The sequence below is a fragment of the Phocoena phocoena genome, chromosome 3 (assembly GCF_963924675.1).
Source record: "Phocoena phocoena chromosome 3, mPhoPho1.1, whole genome shotgun sequence".
NCBI lineage: Eukaryota > Metazoa > Chordata > Mammalia > Artiodactyla > Phocoenidae > Phocoena > Phocoena phocoena.
The window spans coordinates 16633074-16654868 of record NC_089221.1 but is presented as its reverse complement, the minus strand read 5'-3'; the positions used below and the strand labels follow the sequence as shown (position 1 = coordinate 16654868).

The window sequence follows — 21795 nt, the reverse complement described above, 5'->3', positions numbered from 1 at the left end:
CTGCTTTATTGAGGTATAATTGACAAATAGGAATTGCATATATGTAAGGTGTACAACTTGATGTTTTGATGTATGTGTACATCATCAAATGATCACTATGGTCAAGCTTATTAACATATCTATCACCTCACATAGTTACCATTTTCTTTTTTCCTTCCTCTTTTTAATGTGTGTGTGTATGTAGTGAGAAGACTTAAGATCTACCCTCTTAGCAAATTTCAAGTATGCAATACAGTATTGTTTACCATAGTCACTTTGCAGTACATTAAATCTACAAAACTCATTCATTTTGCATAAGTGAAACTTTATATCCTTTTCCAACATCTCCTCATTTTCTCTTTCTCTGCCCTACCCCTGGCAGCCACCATTGTATTCTCCGTTTTAGGAGTTCGAATATTTTAGAGTCCACATATAAGTAAGATAATGCAGTATTTGTCTTTCTGTGTCTCACTTATTTTCCTTAGTATAATGCCGTCCAGGTTCACCCATGTTGTTGCGAATGGCAGGATTTCCTTCTTATTTTATGACTGAAATATAGCTATATCTGTATCACATTTTCCTTATCTATTCATCTCTCCGTGGACATTTAGGTGTTTCTAATGACCTCCAATATATATCTGAAAAAATATCAAAGATGAAAAGATGATGAATTATATATGTTTCCTCCGAAATCATTACAGGCACAACATCTGCTGCCTAAAATCAATGTAGCAAGAGATAAGGATTTAAACATTTTATCTATAATAACAAAAGTAATGCTACCATAATTAAAATTAATAAGTAATTAAAATTGCATGGTGGGGGAGAGATATTGGGAGGTAATGTAGATGCAGTGCATTCTTCATCTTTAATTATATCAATGACAATTTTCAATTGTGATACAATCAGAAAATTTTAAATTAAAATGAAAGAACAAATATTAGGGCAAAAAAAATGTTGCTACTTTTAATAGTAGATCTGGTAGGAGTAGGTATGGGACTAAAAAATAAAGAGGATTTTAATTTTATATCTGTATTGTTATGTTTTATTTTTGGTTACTGTAAAATATGAAGACTGTGCTATTAAAATATTTAAAAATCAAATTTTCAGCTAACTGGTGAAAAAGAAATTGAAATTATTGCATTTCCTCAATGATTGATATTCATGACTGAATGTCAGTTGCTTATGTGAGTTGATATGTACACATATATATATACATAAATATGTATATATAATATATAGTATATACTTTATAATCTTTTATTAAACACTTCTGAAAAATTATTGCAACTTTTGTGAGCAAAGAAGGACAAAATATTTCTGTCCCTGGTATTCTGTTTGATGGTAATTGTTTCATAGTTTATTGGTTTTGATTTTATTTCTGCTTTTGTTTTTATCATTGAATGAAAATTCAGTTTAAATAATAGTGCGTTATTCAGAAAAATGCTGAACTTGTTAATAACTTATTTTTTAAATGGAATACTTTTTAAAGCATGAGCATTGAAGCAACTTATAGATACAAATTCTAATTTTTGATAAGAAATTGATATAGAATCAGCAATTATGCAGTGCACTTGATTATCACACATGCTAAACTAGGGAATACTTTAAGAATTATTGAATTACTATTCCTCTATATCTGTAAATAGATTGATAGATAGAGTATATATATGTATGAATTTTCCTCCACGTTAAAAACATTCTCTCCGAAATTCTCATTTTAAAATTTTGCATAAAATAGACAGCTCTCTAAATGATATATTTGTCACATTCCAATATGTTAAGTAATTTCAAGTTATTGAATGTAAAGAACACCCAGATTCTCATTTGAAAGTAGTACCTATATTAGAGTCAAGTTCAGAACCTAATCTTTATATTTGGTAAAGTATAGTCATTATTCAGAAAAGAAATGAAGGATACACGGGGAGAGACTTGTTAATACCTTCTGTATGCATTGGAGCTTAATCAGGAAAATCAAATCCACTGTCATGTAGTTCAATAAAAGGAACTGAGTCTGTGGAACAAGTTACAAAAATGGTAGGAGAAATGAAAAGCCAAATGGTGAACTGTGAGGCAACCACTGAAGGAACTGAGCATCCTTATGGCTGGGAGGGTGGTGTTACCTGACCGCAGGAGCTGGGTTTTAGTGGACAGACATGGAAAACACTAATCAATGTCAATGACAGGTGTTAGATTCCTACAAACATCAGAACAGGGTAGGAAAGTAATGTGAGGACAACATGCAAGTGGATTTAGAAGATATGTAAGACTGGTAGGCATATGATAGTCAAGTCACTTTTTACTGCAACCATTTACTCTGTACAGAAATCAAGAGAATTGTGAGCATTCTATAAGGCTACAGAAGAGTACATCACTGTTGTCGGTACTTGGAGATTTCTTCCCCCTAAGTATTTTATATACAGACTCTGCTGACAAAATATATTTACTGACTTGGCCTTTGGCTATGGTGTGTATGTGAGGTGAAATATAATGCTGCCTCTCTACAAGTAGATGCATCTGGACAGGCATTACATACCACCAAGGAAACAGACAAGAACAAGGCAGAAGATCTTGTAACTATTAACACTCAACAGATTACGACTGAATGTTGCAATGGCGTAGATGGGAAAGAATGTCACAGCAAAACAGAGAGGACCAGCTTGAATTCTGCCTTCTCAAATTGTTAACTATATAACCTTTATGTACCTCGATGCTCCCATCTGTAAAATGGCATTGTGTGTAATTTTCTCAACAGATTTATCTTATTATTAAATTAAATGACATATAGCAGAGGTATCCCACATTACTGGCACTAAATACATAATTTTTTCCTTAATTTTTTCATTTATGGAATATGATAAGAAGTTTACTTGAGTAATGTAAAATCTCACATTTGGTAGTTCCATAAAAAGGATCTAATTGAAAGAACACAGAAACTAACAATAGCTGTGATTGAAAATATACAATTAAAATAGTGAATTCTGCTCTGTTACCCAGATGATTCATAAGTGTACTTGCAGAGGATTTTTTTAATCCAGTGACTCTTGTGTGAATACTCAAGGCTTTATAAAATTACACGATGACTGGAATACTGCGTTATTTCTCTGTTGGTGAAATTACAGTCCTCCTGTGAGGAATGAAATTTAAGTTGTACCTTGATGACTATTAATTTTTCACAGTCCCTGGAAAAATCTTCTGGGAATTAATCCCTAAGAGATTCCTTCAGAGAGGTACTCTCAGCCTTCATAAATCTCCAGCTTATTTTTACTTAGAGTTCTTGCTCAATGTTAATTCACTTGAGATTTTTTTGTTTTTTAGAAGATGTTGGGGGTAGGAGTTTATTAATTAATTAATTAATTTATGGCTGTGTTGGGTCTTCGTTTCTGTGCGAGGGCTTTCTCTAGTTGTGGCAAGTGGGGGCCACTCTTCATCACGGTACGCGGGCCTCTCACTGTCGTGGCCCCTCTTGTTGCGGAGCACAGGCTCCAGACGCGTGGGCTCAGTAATTGTGACTCACGGGCCTAGTTGCTCCACGGCACGTGGGATCCTCCCAGACCAGGGCTCGAACCCATGTTCCCTGCATTAGCAGGCAGATTCTCAACCACTGCACCACCAGGGAAACCCCCACTTGAGATTTTAACAGAGCTGTGAACCCTGACAAGTCATGCATAATGATTTGCAATCTCAGAGAATATTTGTTTGGTATTAAAATGCCTTATTAAATATTTCAAATTGATCTTTGGAGACTTTCGGGAAAGTCCCCTCTGTTTCTCATTGATATGTAATGTTACAAAATGTGTGCTGTTTATAAAACAGTAGTACAAAATGAAACCACAAGGAAAGACCGACACAGGGCAGTCCCAAAAGGAAACAAGACACGTTTTATTGTAGAAAAGAGATCTTGAAAGCTTTTGTATGTACTTGAATTTTTTCATATTTGTTTCAAACATCAGCTGAGAGGCCCTAAACCCTAGCATGGGATTAGCTAAGTGTGCACCGTAGGAAATATTTAACGTGAAAATATTGTACACTAAATAGCCGATGAAACTTTAAGATGCAATGTTTCTGTGGTTATTGTTTTTAATGAAAACAGTTGTAAAAATTAAAAATGCTTATATAGCACTTTTTAAAGTTTTCTTTGATTGGAAGCCAGTTATGTAGGGAAGGGACTGTTAGTTTAATATCTATTGACCAAATCCATATAATAATTTCCAGAGAAAATTAGATTCTTATTTTGATATTCTAGTGGAATAATGGACTTTTAGGTATCTTTACGTATTTTTCTTTGGAAATCTAGCACTGTAGAAGATAACAATTTTCTCTTTTCTATTATGTACACAGTTAGGGCCCATAGCATGAATAAAGGAATTGAATTGTCCAATGTGGGATACTTTTCTCAGACATAGATATATCCATACCAATAATTTCTTTTTCACTTAAACTTTTAACCAGGAATAAAAAAGTCTTTATTAAAATGACCAATGTAACTAATTAATTTACTTAGAATGCTAATAGGTGGATCACTTGTAATGCCTAATATTCAGAAAAAAAATCAAATACCATTAATTCCTACCTAATTTAATTTTATCTACTTGTGAGATTAACTTTTGATTTTATCTCCTTTTTGATGTTCTGGCATCAAATAGTCTACAATATTATCAATCATTTTTTTCTTGGCTTGTAACTTCAGACTCTTGTCCAGAGTCAAAGAACAACCATAAATTCTGAGAATAAATGTCACTTCCTTCCACTGCAGCCGTAGCACAATGTATCAGTTTGCTAGTGCTGCTTGCACCAAAGGACCACAAACTCGGTAGCTTAAACAACACAAGTTTATTGTATCACTGTTCCTGAAGCTAGATGCCTGAGGTCAAGGTATCAACAGGGCCATGTTCCCTCTTCAAGCACTGGGGAAGCATCTGCTCCAGCCCTCTCATCCAGCTTCTAGTGTTTTGCTGGCAGTCTTTGACTTACCTTGGCTTGTGCAAGTATCACCTTGATCTCTGCCTTCATCTTCACATAATGTACTTTCTGTGTGTGTATGTGTGTGTGTGTGTGTGTCTGTCTGTCTCCCTCTAAATTTCCTGTTTTTATAAGGACACCAGTCATGTTAGGGTAGGGGCTCAGATTACTGCAGTGTGACTTTGTCTTAATTAATTACATTTATAATGACCCTATTTCCTAATAAAATCACCTCTTAAAGAACTGGAGTTCAGAAATTCAACATATGAACTTTGAGGGAAAACAGTCCAACTCATAACACACACCCTAAGGTGTTTTATTATTTATATATGTCTAATGAAAAAAAAAGCCTTTTTTTTTCCTTAATGTAAAAGGACTTCCAAAAGCACCAATGGTTCTTAAAATGTTCCCATCAAACCTTCAAATAAACAAGAAAATAAAATAAGTATAATGTTTTCCTTTTGGTTTAGAACTCCTTGGTAGTGAATCTTTGAACAATTTATTTTCCGCCCCTGCTATTTAACTTACTCCTGCTGTATTCTGGGGCAGGTTGATTTTTGGTTGAGTTGGGCTGTGCTCCCTTTAACCAGCAATCTGTTTACTCAAAGTGGCAGACTGATACCTTCAGATGCCACCAAATATGATAGAGGTAATTTACTGTTCTTTGCTTTACACACAAATATAATTGCCCACTACCCTTGAGACCAAGAGTACAGAGGTATCTGTGATTAATAATGACCATACTTTTTGACCACGGTAGATAGAGAGTTAGTATATTTTCTTTCTCTCCTCTGGAACTCTTTTCTGCTCTGCCCACTTCTTTTCGGTACTTTAAACCATCACTTAGTCAACACCACCATACTACTTTTATTTCTCTTCTTCCTCCTTTTCTCCTTTTTCTTCATTTCATTTGTCATTCCACTCATGCATCGCAGCTTTCACTTAACAAGCCTGGGCTTTTAAAGACAGCTCAAGCCAAGCAGAGCACTCTTTCTTTCCTGTGATGGTCCAGCCTGTCACAGTAAATGATGTGTGATCTTGCACTATTTGCCTTTCCCAGTTTTCTTCATGGAATGGTTGCTTTGGGGCTACAGTTTAGACATTAAAATTATTTAGACCTAAATCACTATTGTAAGGCCACAGCAAGTTTTAAAACCTGAGCAGTTTACAACTGTGATTTCTTAAAAGGTGGCCATTATTTTACTGCTTTCTCTCTATAGTGTTTTGTTTTGTTTTTTTTGAATCCTAGTGATTCTTGTATGCCCGGTATGATCAGCATTTTTCCTATAAGATCAAAGATTTGACTGGTATAATTTTATAGCATTTTAACCATAGCATGGGCTTTCTTACATACTTTAGAGTCTGACGTGGGTACCTACTACAGATTTTAGTTTCTTCAATGAGGTACCAAATGAAACCAACATTTTTGGGTAAATATCTACCTACTGGTATTCTCTGAACAAGCTGGAGAGATGAATATGGGTATGGAACAGGTGTTGAGACATCACAGAAGAAGTCTTTAATGTTCTATAGTAATTATTTTACTTAGTCATGGAAGAGGTAGTCTACATGTGACTAGCTCTGGAAAGTATATCAAGCCAGAAATCATAGTGCTATAATGAGGAAAATTATGGTACACATCCAAGCCCAGATAAGGCTGTCTAAGAATGGACTAACAGTGAAGCAAGAAGATATACATTTTAAACTTTAAAATTTGAGGTCATCATAGATTCACATGCATTCATGAGAAACGATATATATTTCTTGTACCCTTTACCCAGTTTTACCCCTTGCTAACATCCTGCAAAATATCCAATATAAAACAATATCATAACCAGGCTATTGGAATTATTTACCAATTTTATTTAGATTTCCCTAGTTTTACTTGTGTGTGTATGTATGTGTTTAGTTTGCATATATCCATAATCAAAATACTGAACAATTCCAGCATCATCATAATCTCTCATGTTGCCCTTTTATGACCAAACCCACCCCTTTCCACTCCTTCTTTCCCAGACTCTGGCAACTACTAATCTGTCATCCACTTCTAAAATTGCATCACTTCAAGAATGTTAAATAAGTGGAATCATACAGTATATAGCCTTTGAGGATTGTCTTTTCCCCTCCTGGGTATGATTCCCTGAAGATTTATCCAAGTTAGTGCCTATATTAATATTCTGTTCATTTTTATTGCTAAGTAGTATTCCATAGTAATACTGTACCATGGTTTGTTTAACCATTTTCCTGTTGAAGGATATCTGGGCTTCTTCTAGTTTGGTGCTACTAAGAATAATGTTGTTGTGAATATTTGTAAATAGGCTTTTATGTGAACATATATTTTTATCACTTTAGCATAAATGCCCAAGAGTACAATTTGCTGGATTGTATGGTAAATGTATGTTTGTTTATTTAAGAATTTTCTAAACTTACATTTCCACCAGCAGTGTATGAGAGGCCTAATTTCCTGCCAGAATTTGGTGTCACCACTATGTTTTATTATTCACAATAGAAATTTCTCTTAGGTATAACACAGTCCTTTTCTTCTGAGTGTGCATAATTACTAGTTATATTTTTGCTTAGCATCTCAATGTAAAAATACTATGTAGAGGCCAAAATCATGGCATTTTATTAAAAATCTTTATACAGTCATCCCTGAGTATCTGCAGGCAATTGGTTCCAGGACCCCCGTGGACAGCAGAACCTGCAGATACTCAAGTCCCGTAGCTGGCCCTCCATATCCATATCCGTGGGTTCCATATCCAGAATTTCAACCACAGCAGATCATAACATAGTACACAATCAACAGTTGGCTGCATTTGTGGATGTGGAACCATATATATGGGGGGCCAACTGTACATTTATGTTCTACTAATAAGGATTGTCAAATGAACTTGGCATACTAAGTCTATTAACTTTTCTAGGATCCTTTGAAGGTACAGAAAAAGTTTTGCTTAAAGTTGTGTCTGAATTCCAACATAGAAGTAAAAACTTTGTAGTTAAGTAGATATTAGACCCTTAGTAGGTCTAATATAACTGAACTGAAGTGAAGTCAGACCCAAATCATAGACTTAACTACTAAAATTAAAAACTGAAATTTGTCAGTACCCCCAGCATTGTTCAATAGTCAACTGTACACTCTCAAAATACTTTTGATTTTTATCCCCAGTTAACACCTATTTGATTCTTGAGCATTGACCCAACCCAATGCTGATTATGTGAAGGTTAAAAGAGACCCTTTATAATGGTATCAGCATATAAAGAATCACATTGAACTATCTGAAACCAAACACTCCATTCTGGGCTCTCATTTAGGACAATTAGTGGCGTGGAAAGAAAGCAGGGACCGTGTTTGAGAGATAAATCTAAGAAATACAAGAAATTATCACCCTCAAGTATTTCAGCATTACCTTTTTCTGTGTACAAATTAATCATGTTTTTAATGCCATCACACACTAAAATTTGTTTTCCTGAATGCACAGGTACCTCTGTTCTACAGGTGACAGCCACTGATGCAGATGACCCTACCTATGGAAACAGTGCTCGGGTGGTTTACAGCATTCTCCAGGGACAGCCCTACTTCTCTGTAGACCCTAAAACAGGTTAGTGTTTTTAAGGATAATTTGTGTGCAGATGCATGCTACAATAAAAGAAAGCAATATTTTCATGTCTATGTACTCTTCTACATTAGACATTGTTATTTTAGCACATTAAAAAATGCCCTCACTTTTTCTAAAACAATGTGATTGAATAATTGAAGACAAATTAACTGCTCTTCTTAATATTTGATTATCCATCATTTATATCCATACCAGTAAAATGCTTCTTATATTTGCATATTTCTGTGACATTTAAATAAATGCTGTCTATTTAAAACAGAGGTTATATAACGCTTCAGCCCTCAAGTATTGTGTTATGTAAAACAAATTAACTGAGAATAAAGCCAAACACATACAAGCATTTGTTAAGGAAAAATGTGAATTCTGCTTCACCTCTTCTCTTTTCTGTAGCCAAAATAATCATATCATATTATATTATGTGATGCCAAAATGAAAATGAAGGATACTCAAAAATTCATTTTAGGGCTATGTTATAGCAGCATAGCCTAAAAACCACAAAAACTCATGGCCTTATTGACAAACAATTTGTAAATAGAAACTTGGCTAAAGCTAAATATAAACCCTTTTTTTTTTTTTTTTTTTTTTTGCGGTACGTGGGCCTCTCACTGTTGTGGCCTCTCCCGTTGCGGAGCACAGGCTCCGGACGCGCAGGCTCAGCGGCCATGGCTCACGGGCCTAGCCGCTCCGCGGCATGTGGGATCTTTCCGGACTGGGGCACGAACCCTTGTCCCCTGCATCGGCAGGCGGACTCTCAACCACTGCGCCACCAGGGAAGCCCTAAACCCATTTTTAATGTAGCTAAATGTTCAGTATGAAGTGTTTAAAGTTTAATAAACAGTTTCAAGAACGTACGTAATCAGGAGACACAGATGGAGCAGAGAGAGGTCCAGGATATTCCAGCAGCTTCCTGGGTCCTTTCTGGTCACGTGAGATGAATTCTGAATCAAGTTAACATGTGAGATCTTCAAGTAAAGGGCACTGCCACATAACTAACACAGAAGAGTCATATTTGGTCATAAACATCCCCTTATCCTCATATTGTTACATAGCATACAACAATTTTTCAGGGAACCCTGCTCAGTAAGTCTACAGATTACAGTTTATTAGCCATTGTCTCAGGCAGTGAGGTACATCAGCTGAAATGATGCTATGGACAATCATACTCCAATAGTTAATGCTATTAGATTGCTAGGAGGATTGTCATTTTCATGTTTACAAGAAGGTGCCTTCTCTCTTTCCCTGGTGCACTCCAACAGAAAGTACACTGGGCAGGAAGAGATCTCAGACATACTGCTTAACCCCTTATATTTCTATAGTTTAAGAAGAAAAGAATGAAAAAGGTGTATAGATATGAAAATGAAGAATATACACATATATATCCACATATTATATGCATTACAATTATAAAATTAATTATAATATTTAATTAAGTGAAATAAAAAATAAGAATTGAGAGATAATAAAAATAAATAACATAATGTGACCTAAAGTGAATATGAGATATATAAGTTCTTGTAGTACTAAGCTATTACTGAATAGTTAGAAATAAAATTGTTTATTAACTGAATAATCAAAATTCTGGGACAAAAATTATATCTTTCTCTCTATATATGTATATATATATACATATATACATGTATATATATGCATATACATATATATACATATATATATATGTACATGTTGTTCTGGTAGAAGACTTTTAAATTAATCGAAAATATTTTTTATTGCAGTGTATTTGACATATAACACTGTAAATTTAAGGGGTACAAAATGTTGATTTAACGCACTTACATATTGTAATATGGTAGCCATTGTAGTGATAGAAAATCTTAAGCCAAATCATTATTTGACAATAGCATTGCTCATTTTGTGGTACTTTCCCAATAACCATGGTTCTTTTATATATGAAAGATGTGTATTTCTCACTTTAAATATGCATCTTCCTGAAGGAAAGAAATGAGGAGACCGTTCCAGTTACCTTGTTTTAGGATTTCACAAACACATGTTCATGCATGCACACACATGCACATATACCTCGATTTACTCAACTGTCCTTATAGAAAGCCAAATTTTTATTTTTACATAAGTATTATATTTACTTAATAGAACATGGTTAGGGTATAGACATCTTATATGGATTTTAAAACTTTCCACACACTTCTTGATCTTATTTAATACCAAATACCAAATTCTGTGTGTTAGTGTATGTTTGAGTTATCTGTCTGAGTGTTTGCATGTGTTGGTGTGAGCACATGCAGGTAGGTGTGTGTGTGTGTGCATGCATATTTACTTTGGACAAGGAAAGCAGGCCACTGAGGACAAGATTTGACTAGTGTTAGACTCTGCTGTAGCTTGTGTTTTAGTGAAGCAAATACATCAAGCACAATATTCAAATAAAAATTGCATTTGGTTGTACATATTTATTATGGGTTAATTAAGTACTTCAGGAAACAAAAATAATTATCTTAAATATAAATAGGCTGCTATTCAGGTACTGCTCTTTTGAAATGATCTTTGCTCCTACAATTTTTTCTTCCTTTCTTTAAGCAAAATGATTTATTGAATGAAGTGTATGCCTCCATGTTGATATGTTTTAATTTCAATATTGTATTGTCTGAAGCATCATGGGAGTCTACGGATATATGCTCTACTACAAAGATTGTTTAAATATGCAAATCTCTTAGCCTGCTGTCTGTAGAAAGTGCTAAGAGTGATTAGAAAACAAAATGCTGAGTATTCTCTTGAAAGCTAAGACTTTTTTGGTAATTTAAGCTTAAAAGACCTCTTACAATGCAATTAAACATCCTTAGAACTAATGAATTTAGTGAAAATTGTGCCTTAAATAACTGGAATAAAATACAAACAAACTTAGAACTAAGGAATCAGTTGCTATAGATGAGATGTTATATAATAAATGTTGGGATAGTAGTTACTTAAAAATGTACATTTTAATAGTAATACTTTAATTCTATCCTTTCATTTAACATGACTATATGGTAACGTTTCCAATTAGTACTTTCGATGAAGACAAATTATAATAAATCAGAATTTTTGTGCCTAAATAGAGTTGTGAGTGATTATGGTTAAGATCAGGACTTTGGATTGCCTTGTTTCCATCATGTTAAAAGGTACATCTTGGTACTTAACCTAATTTTCCAATGACAAGCTGCCAATGAGGACTTGCTTCCTATTATATTAACTATGTATGAATTACTGTATCCAGAGAAAATAATTTTGTGGCTCTTGAGTCACTATACTATACACAATTTGTTTAATAAGGTATGTACTGTTTTCTACTGGAATCCCATTAATCAATATGATGAAACATAAATCTTGTGAATAATTTATTGTTTCAAATAAGTTTTGTTGCAGAAACGATTTCATGATGTTTACTTAATGTATAACAACAAAAGAGGAATACCCATTAATGAGTGATTTAACATTAACTACTATTTGAAAGATTCAGAAGGCTATGAAAAAATAACTGAGATGACAATGAATTGTAAAAGACATATAATATTTCCAGCCAGACTCATGTAGAAATCGTGTTAATGTAGGCTTTATGAGGATAATTATACTTAAATATATTCATTTCAATTCAGCAAGAAAACACTTTTAGAGTTATTATATGGAGGAAACATTTTAATGTTCATGAAAACTACTAACCCTAAGCAAGTTATTTTGAGGAAGGCAGCTGAGTAAGAAAGCCATATGAAGTGGTCAGAGAACTGAAGTGAAGAGAAATCTGAGCTTATGGTTGTTTATTAACACAACACAAATCTCAATCATACTCCAGTTAATACACTGTCAACTGCTTTAAAAATAAATTTATATGTACAAGAACTCTTTGCTTCTTTAGAAACTACAAAATTTAGGTCAGGAGGTGATAATAGAAGCTTGATGATTGAGTTGCTATAAAATAACTACTTCCCTTGACTTAGGTCGAAGACAAAACCAGAAACCTACCATGTTTCTTTCCAGGGTCTTAGAATGGAGGATTCACAAAGGGCAAGTATGAGGTTTTTAAAGGAGAATGCATATCTTTTAATGGTCATGGTATTTATAGTCACTTGATGATTTTCTCCACTAGTTGTTTTATAGTCCACAACTTATGAATTACTTCTTGTTATTTTAGCTGGTACATATATGTTAAAGTATGCCTGTACCTATTTCACACGGAAATGTGTCGAATCTTCTTTATGGTTAATTCAGGAAACATGAAAACCTGGATTAAAACCTGATGTCAGGGAAAACAAGGGTATGCAGGTTTACAAAATCCTATTTATTCTTTATTTACAACTGTTTACAGTGCTAGCAGAGGTGAATACCAGCCCTTTTGACCATAATTAATATGAAACATAAATCAGTGAGAGTCAATGTTGGATTCTGTATAAATGGCACTAATAGTGGTTTTCTGCCACACACCTAATAAAGACTATTGACACATTTATGCAGTTTAATATAGATGAACTTATATTTTAAATTGTGAATCATTTTTCATATGATCTTTATTAATTTTTACTTATTTAAAATGAATATTTAATTAGAAAATATAGTAGCTTAAAACATTTCTGTTGATAAATTCTACATTTAATTTTCAGATACATAAGAATAGTAAGACTAGAAAGGCTACCTTTTAATTATATATTGATACAAAGAACATACCAGATTTTTTTCAACACTTCTAGTTCACTTTAGTACTTGAATGTTTCTAGGACATGATGTTAAAAAGGGGTAGACATTGGGCTTCAAATCTCTTGTCTGTCAAACCTTTCTGCATTAATGACATACATTCCACAGGGAATAGGGCAGTTGACATCAAATAAAATGCACTACACCTATCGATGCCTATTGGTTCCAAAGGCACAAATAATATTACTACTTATTTTTAAAAAGCATTATTGTAAATATAATAAAGGAATACTTATTTGGCCTTCCTATGAAAACAAATATTTAGTCATGTTATAGTTTAATTAGTATAGTGAAGTAATTCATATTTATTATTTTTCCAAAATACCAAGGGTTATTCCAAAGTGACTTGGGAATACTTCATGTTCAAATCTTAGGATGTACTTAGTACCATAGTAAATTTATCAAGCTACTTAAATTTTATATTCTAGTTTCCTTGTATGTATATTTATAATGAAAATGCCAATTCCAGTGAGAAGGGTAATACAATGCTCTTACTTTATCCAGTCACTGGAAAAACATAGGTACTCAGTAAGGTTCTCTCATTTTGCTATCTTTCCTTTAACATTGACAAGAATTTCCAAAATTACTATATAGTTCACCATGATGAGTTTGAAAGAGTCCATCTAAAGTAGAAAAAAAAAAAAAAAGATTTCATTTGGAAGAATTATTTTAGTCCAAATAACCACACAAAATTTTAAAAAATGAGTTCCACTATTAAATCTTATGTAAATTCCTTTTCTGAATTTTCAAAGAAAGTTGTCTTTATAAATATTATTTTTTCTTGCTTATTGTAACTTTTTTATTTAGTTTCTTTTTTTTTTTTTTTTTCGGTTTGCGGGCCTCTCACTGCTGTGGCCTCTCCCACTGCAGAGCACAGGCTCCAGATGCGCAGGCCCAGTGGCCATGGCTCACGGGCCCAGCCACTCTGTGGCACGTGGGATCCTCCCGGACCAGGGCACTAACCTGTGTCCCCTGCATCAGCAGGTGGACTCTCAACCACTGCACTACCAGGGAAGCCCTTTATTTAGTTTTAAAATTTCCTTTTTTATCAATTTTAATTCTCCACTGAAATGATTAATCTAGTTTTTTTTTTTTTAACATCTTTCTTGGAGTATAACTGATTTACAATGTTATGTTAGTTTCTGCTGTGAATCAGCTATGTGTATACATATATCCCCATATCCGTTCCCTGTTGAGCCTCCTTCCCACCCTCCCTATCCTACCCCACTAGGTGGTCACAAAGCACTGAACTGACATCCCTGTGCTATGCAGCTGCTTCCCACTAACGATTTTACATTTTTTGGTGCATATATGTCAATGCTACTCTCTCACTTTGGTCCAGCTTACCCTTCCCCCTCCCCATATCCTCAAGTCCAGTCTCTATGTCTGCATCTTTATACCTGTCCTGCCCCTAGGTTCATCAGAAGCATTTTCTTTAGATTCTTATATATGTCTTAGCATACAGTATTTGTTTCTCTCTTTCTGACTTACTTTACTCTGTATGACAGACTCTAGGTCCATCCACCTTACTACAAATAACTCAATTTCGTTTCTTTTTATGGCTGAGTAATATTCCATTGTATACATGTGCCACATCTTCTTTATCCATTCATCTGTCGATGGACACTTAGGTTGCTTCCATGTCCCAGCTATTGTAAATACTGTTGCAGTGAATATCGTGGTACATATCTCTTTTTAGGATTATGGTTTTCTCTGGGTATATGCCCAGTAGTGGGATTGCTGGGTCATATGGTAGTTCTATTTTTAGTTTTTTAAGGGACCTCCATACTGTTCTCCATAGTGGCTATATCAATTTACATTCCCACCAACAGTGCAAGAGGGTTTCCTTATCTCCACATCCTCTCCAGCTTTTATTGTTTGTAGATTTTTTGATGATGGCCATTCTGACCAGTGTGAGAAGATACCTTATTGTGGTTTTGATTTGCATTTCACTAATGATTAGTGATGTTGAGCATCCTTTCATGTGTTTGTTGGCAATGTGTATATCTTCTTTGGAGAAGTATCTATTTAGGTCTTCTGCCCATGTTTGGATGGGGTTGTTTGATTTTTTTGATATTGAGCTGCATGAGCTGCTTGTATATTTTGGAGATTAATCCTTTGTCAGTTGCTTCATTTGCAAATATTTTCTCCCATTCTGAGGTTTGTCTTTTCATCTTGTTTATGGTTTCCTTGGCTGTGCAAAAGTTTTTAAGTTTCATTAGGTCCCATTTGTTTATTTTTGTTTTTATATCCTTTTCTCTAGGAGGTGGGTCAAAAAAGATCTTGCTGTGATTTATGTCATAGAGTGTTCTGCCTATGTTTTCCTCTAAGAGTTTTATAGTGTCTGGCCTTACATTTAGGTCTTTAATCCATTTTGAGTTTATTTTTGTGTATGGTGTAAAGGAGTGTTCTAACTTCATTATTTTACATGTAACTGTCCAATTTTCCCAGCACTACTTATTGAAGAGGCTGTCTTTTCTCCACTGTATATTCTTACCTCCTTTGTCAAAGATAAGGTGACCATATGTGCGTGGGTTTATCTCTGGGCTTTCTATCCTGTTCCATTGATCTGTATTTCTGTTTTGGTGCCAGAACCATACTGTGTTGATTACTGTAGCTTTGTAGTATAGTCTGAAGTCAGGGAGCCTGATTCTTCCAGCTCAGTTTTTCTTTCTCATGATTGCTTTGGCTATTCAGGGCCTTTTGTGTTTACATACAAACTATAAAATTTTTAGTTCTAGTTCTGTGAAAAATGCCTATGGTATTTTGATAGGAATCTACTGAATCTGTAGATTGCTTTGGGTAGTATAGTCATTTTCACAATGTTGACTCTTCCCATCCAAGAATATGGTATATCTCTCCAGGGTCTTATAATTTTCTGCATACAGGTCTTTTGTGTCCTTAGGTAGGTTTATTCATAGGTATTTTATTCTTTTTGTTGCAATGGTAAATGGGAGTGTTTCCTTAATTTCTCTTTCAGATTTTTCATCGTTAGTGTATAGGAAGGAAAGAGATATATGTGTTTTAACTATGTCTCCTGCTACATTACCTAATTCATTGATCATCTCTAGTAGTTTTCTGGTAGCATCTTTAGGAATCTTTATGTATAGTATCATATCATCTGCAAACAGTGTCACTTTTACTTCTTCTTTTCTGATTTAGATTCCTTTTATTTCCTTTTCTTCTCTGATTGCCATGGCTAACACTTCCAAAACTGTGTTGAATAATAGTGGTGAGAATGGGCAACCCTTTCTTCTTCCTGATCTTAGTGGAAATGGTTTCAGCTTTTCACCATTGAGAATGATGTTGGCTGTGGGTTTGTCATAAAGGCCTTTATTATGTTGAGGTAATTTCCTTCTATCCCTACTTTCTGGAGAGTTTTCATCATAAATGTGTGTTTAATTTTGTCAAAAGTTTTTTATGCATCTGTTGAGATTATCATGTGGTTTTGTCCTTCATTTTGTTAATATGGTATATTACATTGATTGATTTTCATATATTGAAGAGTCCTTGCATTCCTAGGATAAACCCTACTTGATCATGGTGTATGATCCGTTTAATGTGCTGTTGGATTCTGTTTGGTAGTATTTTGTTGAGGATTTTTACATCTATGTTCATCAGTGATATTGGCCTTTAGTTTTCTTTTTTTGTGACATCTTTGTCTGGTTTTGGCATCAGCGTGATGGTAGCATGGTAGAATGAGTTTGGAAGTGTCCCTCCCTCTGCTATATTTTTGAAGAGTTTGAGAAGGGTAGGTGTAAGCTCTTCTCTAAATGTTTGATAGAATTTACCTGTGAAGGCATCTTTCCCTGGGCTTTTGTTTGAAGATTTTTCATCACAGTCTTATTATTTGTGCTTGTGGTTTGTCTGTTCATATTTTCTATTTCCTCCTGGTTCAGTTTTAAAAGGTTCTACTTTTCTAAGAATTTGTCCATTTCAACCAGGTTATCCATTGTATTGGTATGTAGTTGCTTCTAGTAATCTATCATGATCCTTTAGATTTCTGCAGTGTCAGTTGTTACTTCTTTTTCATTTCTAATTCTGTTGATTTAAGTCTTCTCCCTTCTTTTCTTGATGGGTCTGGCTAATGGTTTATCAATTTTGTTGATCTTCCCAAAGAACCAGCTTTTAGTTTTGTTGATCTTTGCTGTCATTTCCTTCAATTCTTTTTCATTTATCTCTGATCTGATCTTTATGATTTCTTTCCTTCTGTTAACTTCGTTTTTTTTTGTTGTTGTTGTTCTTCTTCCTCTAATTGCTTTAGGTGTAAGGTTAGGTTGTTTATTTGAGGTGTTTCTTGTTTCTTGAGGTAGGATTGTATTGCTCTAAACTTCCCTCTTAGAACTGCTTTTGCTACATCCCATATGTTTTGGGTCTTCGTGTTTTCTTTGTCATTTGTTTCTAGGTGTTCACTGATTTCCTCTTTGATTTCTTCATGATCCCTTGGTTATTTAGTAGCATATTGTTTAGCCTCCATGTGTTTCTATGTTTTACATTGTTTTTTCCTGTAATTGCTATCTGGTCTCATAGTGTTGTGGTCAGGAAAGATACTTGATACAATTTCAATTTTCTTAAATTTACCAAGGCTTGATTTGTGACCCAATATATGATCTATCCTGGAGAATGTTCCATGAGCACTTGAGAAGAAAGTGTATTGTGTTGTTTTTATATGGAATCTCCTATAAATATCAGTTAAATCCATCTTGTTTAATGTGTCATTTAAAGCCTATGTTTCCTTATTTATTTTCATTTTGGATGATCTGTCCATTGGTGAAAGTGGGGTGTTAAAGTTCCCTGTGTTACTGTCAATTTCCCCTATTATGGCTGTTAGCATTTGTCTTATGTATTGAAGTGCTTCTATGTTGGGTGCATTGTAATTGTAAACAATATTTACAATTGTTATATCTTCTTCTTGGAATGACCCCTTGATCATTATGTAATGTCCTTCTTTGTCTCTTGTAATAATCTTTATTTTACAGTCTATTTTGTGTGATATGAGAATTGCCACTCCAGCTTTCTTTTGATTTCCATTTGCATGGAATATCTTTTTTCCATCTCCTCAGTTTCAGTCTGCCCCTATGTCTGAAGTGAGTCTTTTGTAGACAGCATATATACATGTTTTGTTTTTGTATCCATTCAGCCAGTGTTTGTCTTTTGGTTGGAGCATTTAATCCATTTACATTTAATGTAATTATCAATAAGTATGTTCCTATTACCATTTTCTTAATTGTTTTGGGTTTGTTATTAAACGTCTTTTCCTTCTTTTGTGTTCCTGCCTAGAGAAGTTCCTTTAGCATTTGCTGTAAAGCTGGTTTGGTGGTGCTGAATTCTCTTAACTTTTGCTTGTCTGTAAAGGTTTTAATTTCTCTGTCGAATCTGAATGAGATTCTTGTTGGGTAGAGTAATCTTGGTTGTATGTTTTTCCCTTTCATCACTTTAAATATGTCCTCCCACTCCCTTCTGGCTTGCAGCGTTTCTGCTGAAAGATCAGCTGTTAACCTTATGAGGATTCCCTTGTATGTTATTTGTTGCTTTTCCCTTGCTGCTTTTAATATTTTTTCTTTGTATTAATTTTTGATAGTTTGATTAATATGTGTCTCAGCATATTTCTCCTTGGATTTATTCTGTATGGGACGCTCTGCTTCCTGGAGTTGATTAACTATTTCCCATGTTTGGGAAGTTTTCAACTATAATCTCTTCAAATATTTTCTCAGTCCCTTTCTTTTTCTATTCTTTTTCTGGGACCCCTATAATTCGAATGTTCATGCATTTAACGTTGTCCCAGAGGTCTCTGAGACTGTCCTCAATTCTTTCCATTCTTTTTTTCTTTATTCTGCTCTGAGGCTCTTATTTCCACTATTTTGTCTTCCAGGTCACTTATCTGTTCTTCTGCCTCAATTATTCCACTATTGATTCCTTCTAGAGAAATTTCAATTTCATTTATTATGTCGTTCATCATTGTTTGCTCTTTAGTTCTTCTAGGTCCTTGTTAAGCGTTTCTTGTATTTTCTCCATTCTATTTCCAAGATTTTGGATCATCTTTACTATCATTACTTTGAATTCTTTTTCAAGTAGACTGCCTATTTCCTCTTCATTTGTTTGGTTTGGTGGGTTTTTACTTTGCTCCTTCATCTGCCTCATATTTCTCTGTCTTCTCATTTTGCATAACTTACTGTGTTTGTGGTCTCCTTTTCTCAGGCTGCAGGTTCGTAGTTTGTGTTGTTTATGGTGTCTGCCCTAGTGGGTGAGGTTGGTTCAGTGGCTTGTGCAGGCTTCCTGGTGGAGAGGGCTGGTGTCTGTGTTCTGGTGGGTGGTGCTGAATCTTGTCCTTCTGTTGGGCATGGCCACGTCCGGTGGTGTTTTTTGGGATGTTTGTAAACTTAGTATGACTTTAGGCAGCCTCTCTACTAATGGGTGGGCTTGTGTTCCTATATTGCTAGTTTAGCATGGAGCATCCAGCACTAGAGCGTCCTGGCCATTGGCTGGTGCTGAGTCTTAGTGTTGAGATGGAGATCTCTGAGAGAGCTCTCTCTGATTGATATTACATGGTGCCTGTTGGTCTCTGATGGTCCAATGTCCTGGACTTGGCTGTCCCACCTCAGAGGCTCAACCCTGACACCCAGCCAGACACTAAGACCCTTCCAGCCACACGGCTCAGAGGAAAAAGAAGAAAAGAAAATAAAAGAAAAAGAACACATAAGATCTCAAACCAAATGGTAAAAGCATAACTAAACAGACAAAAATCACAAAATGAACCACGCACACACACACTCATAAGAAGAAAACAAACAAACAACAAAAAAATGAACAGTCAGAACCCCAGAACAAATGGTAAAAGCAAACCTAAAGAGAAAAAAATCACACAAAAAAGCATACATATGCACACTCACAAAAAGAGAAAAAAGGAAAAAAAATAATAAAATTAAAAAAAATAAAAAAATTTGAAAAAAGAAGAGAGCAACCAAACCAATAATCAAACCCACCAGTGATAACAAGTACTAAAAACTAAACTAAGAAAACATAAAAACCGGAAACAAATCAGAGACAGCAAGCAAACTCCAAGTCTACAGTTGCTCCCAAAGTCTACCACTTCCATTTTGGGAAAATTCATTGTATATTCAGGTATTCCACAAATGCAGGGTTCACTAAGTTGATTGTGGGGTTTTAATCTGATACTCCTGAAGCTGCTGGGAGAAATTTCCCTTTCTCCTTTTTGTTTGCACAGCCCCTGGGGTTCAGCTTTGGATTGGCCCTGCTTATGCATGTCAGTCACCTGGGGGTGTCTGTTTCCTGCCCAGACAGGAGGGCATTAAAGGAGTGTGGGGGGGCTCTGGCTCACTCAGGCTGGGGAGAGGGAAGGGTACTCTAGTCATAATTGGAATGTGGGGCAAGCCTGCAGCAGCAGAGGCCAACATGACGTTACAACAGCTTGCAGTACACTGTGTGTTCTCCCGGGGAAGTTGTCCCCGGATCATGGGACCCTGGCAGTGGCGGGGTGCACTGGCTCCTGGAAGGGGAGGTGTGGCTAGTGACCTGTGCTTGCACTTAGGATTCTTGGTGGCTGCAGCAGCAGTGTTAGCATTCCATGCTCGTCTCTGGGGTCGAAGCTGATAGCCATGGCTCACACCCATCTCTGGAGCTCATTTAGGTGGTGCTCTGCCTTCTGTGGGGAGACAGGGAAGGAATCTCCTTTCCTCGCACACCCTGAAACAATGGTCTCTTGCCTTTTAGGCAGCTCCAGACTTTTTCCCAGACTCCCTCCTGGCTCACTGTGGGGTACTAGCCCCCTTCAGGCTGTGTTCATGCAGCCAACCCCCGTCCTCTCCCTGGGATCTGACCTCCAAAGCCCAAGCCTCAGCTCCCAGCCCCGCCCATCATGGCGGATGAGCAGACAAGCCTCTTGGGCTGGTGAGTGCTGGTCGGCACCGATCCTCTGTGTGGGAATCTCTCTGCTTTGCCCTCCGCACCCCTGTCGTTGCACTCTCCTCCATGGCTCTGAAGCTTCCCCCCCCAACCCAACCCCTGTCTCTGCCAGTGAAGGGGCTTCCCAGTGTGTGGAAACTTTTCCTCCTTCACAGCTCCCTCCCAGAGGTGCAGGTCCCGTCTCTATTCTTTTGTCTCTGTTTTTCCTTTTCTTCTTTTGCCCTACCCAGGTATGTGGGGAGTTTCTTGCCTTTTGGGAAGCCTGAGGTCTTCTGCCAGCATTCAGTAGGTGTTCTGTAGAAGTTGTTCCACATGTAATTGAATTTTTGATATATTTGTGGGGAGAAAGTTGATCTCCACATCTTACTCCTCTACCATCTTGAAGGTCTCCCCTATAAATATTATTAATAAGAGAAAAATGCTTTTAGAAAATGTGGAATGGTAATTTAAAGGGAAATAAATTAGGCAAAATAACTAGCCTTTTAGTTTAAATATGACTGTCCCAACTCAGAATAGTGTCTCTAGATGAGGCAAAGTGGCATGCTTACTATGAAGTAATTGTCTTTAATGCTTAGGTCTTAACCAATAATAGCTTTGATTCTCAAAAATGAGCTTATCT

At 35.6% G+C, this 21795-nt stretch overlaps 1 protein-coding gene across 2 annotated transcripts in view; it reads left to right on the top strand.

Annotated features, from left to right (window-relative positions):
- CDH18 (cadherin 18) overlaps positions 1-21795 on the top strand; it is a 330861-nt gene that overhangs the window by 90043 nt on the left and 219023 nt on the right. Inside the window, exon 3 of one of the 2 annotated variants that reach the window (XM_065874393.1) lies at positions 8421-8540. The exons of the other annotated variant lie outside the window; for it this stretch is intronic. Within the exon in view, the coding sequence (XP_065730465.1) occupies positions 8421-8540 (120 nt within the window). The remainder of the gene's footprint in view (positions 1-8420; positions 8541-21795) is intronic. 2 annotated transcript variants of the gene reach the window in all.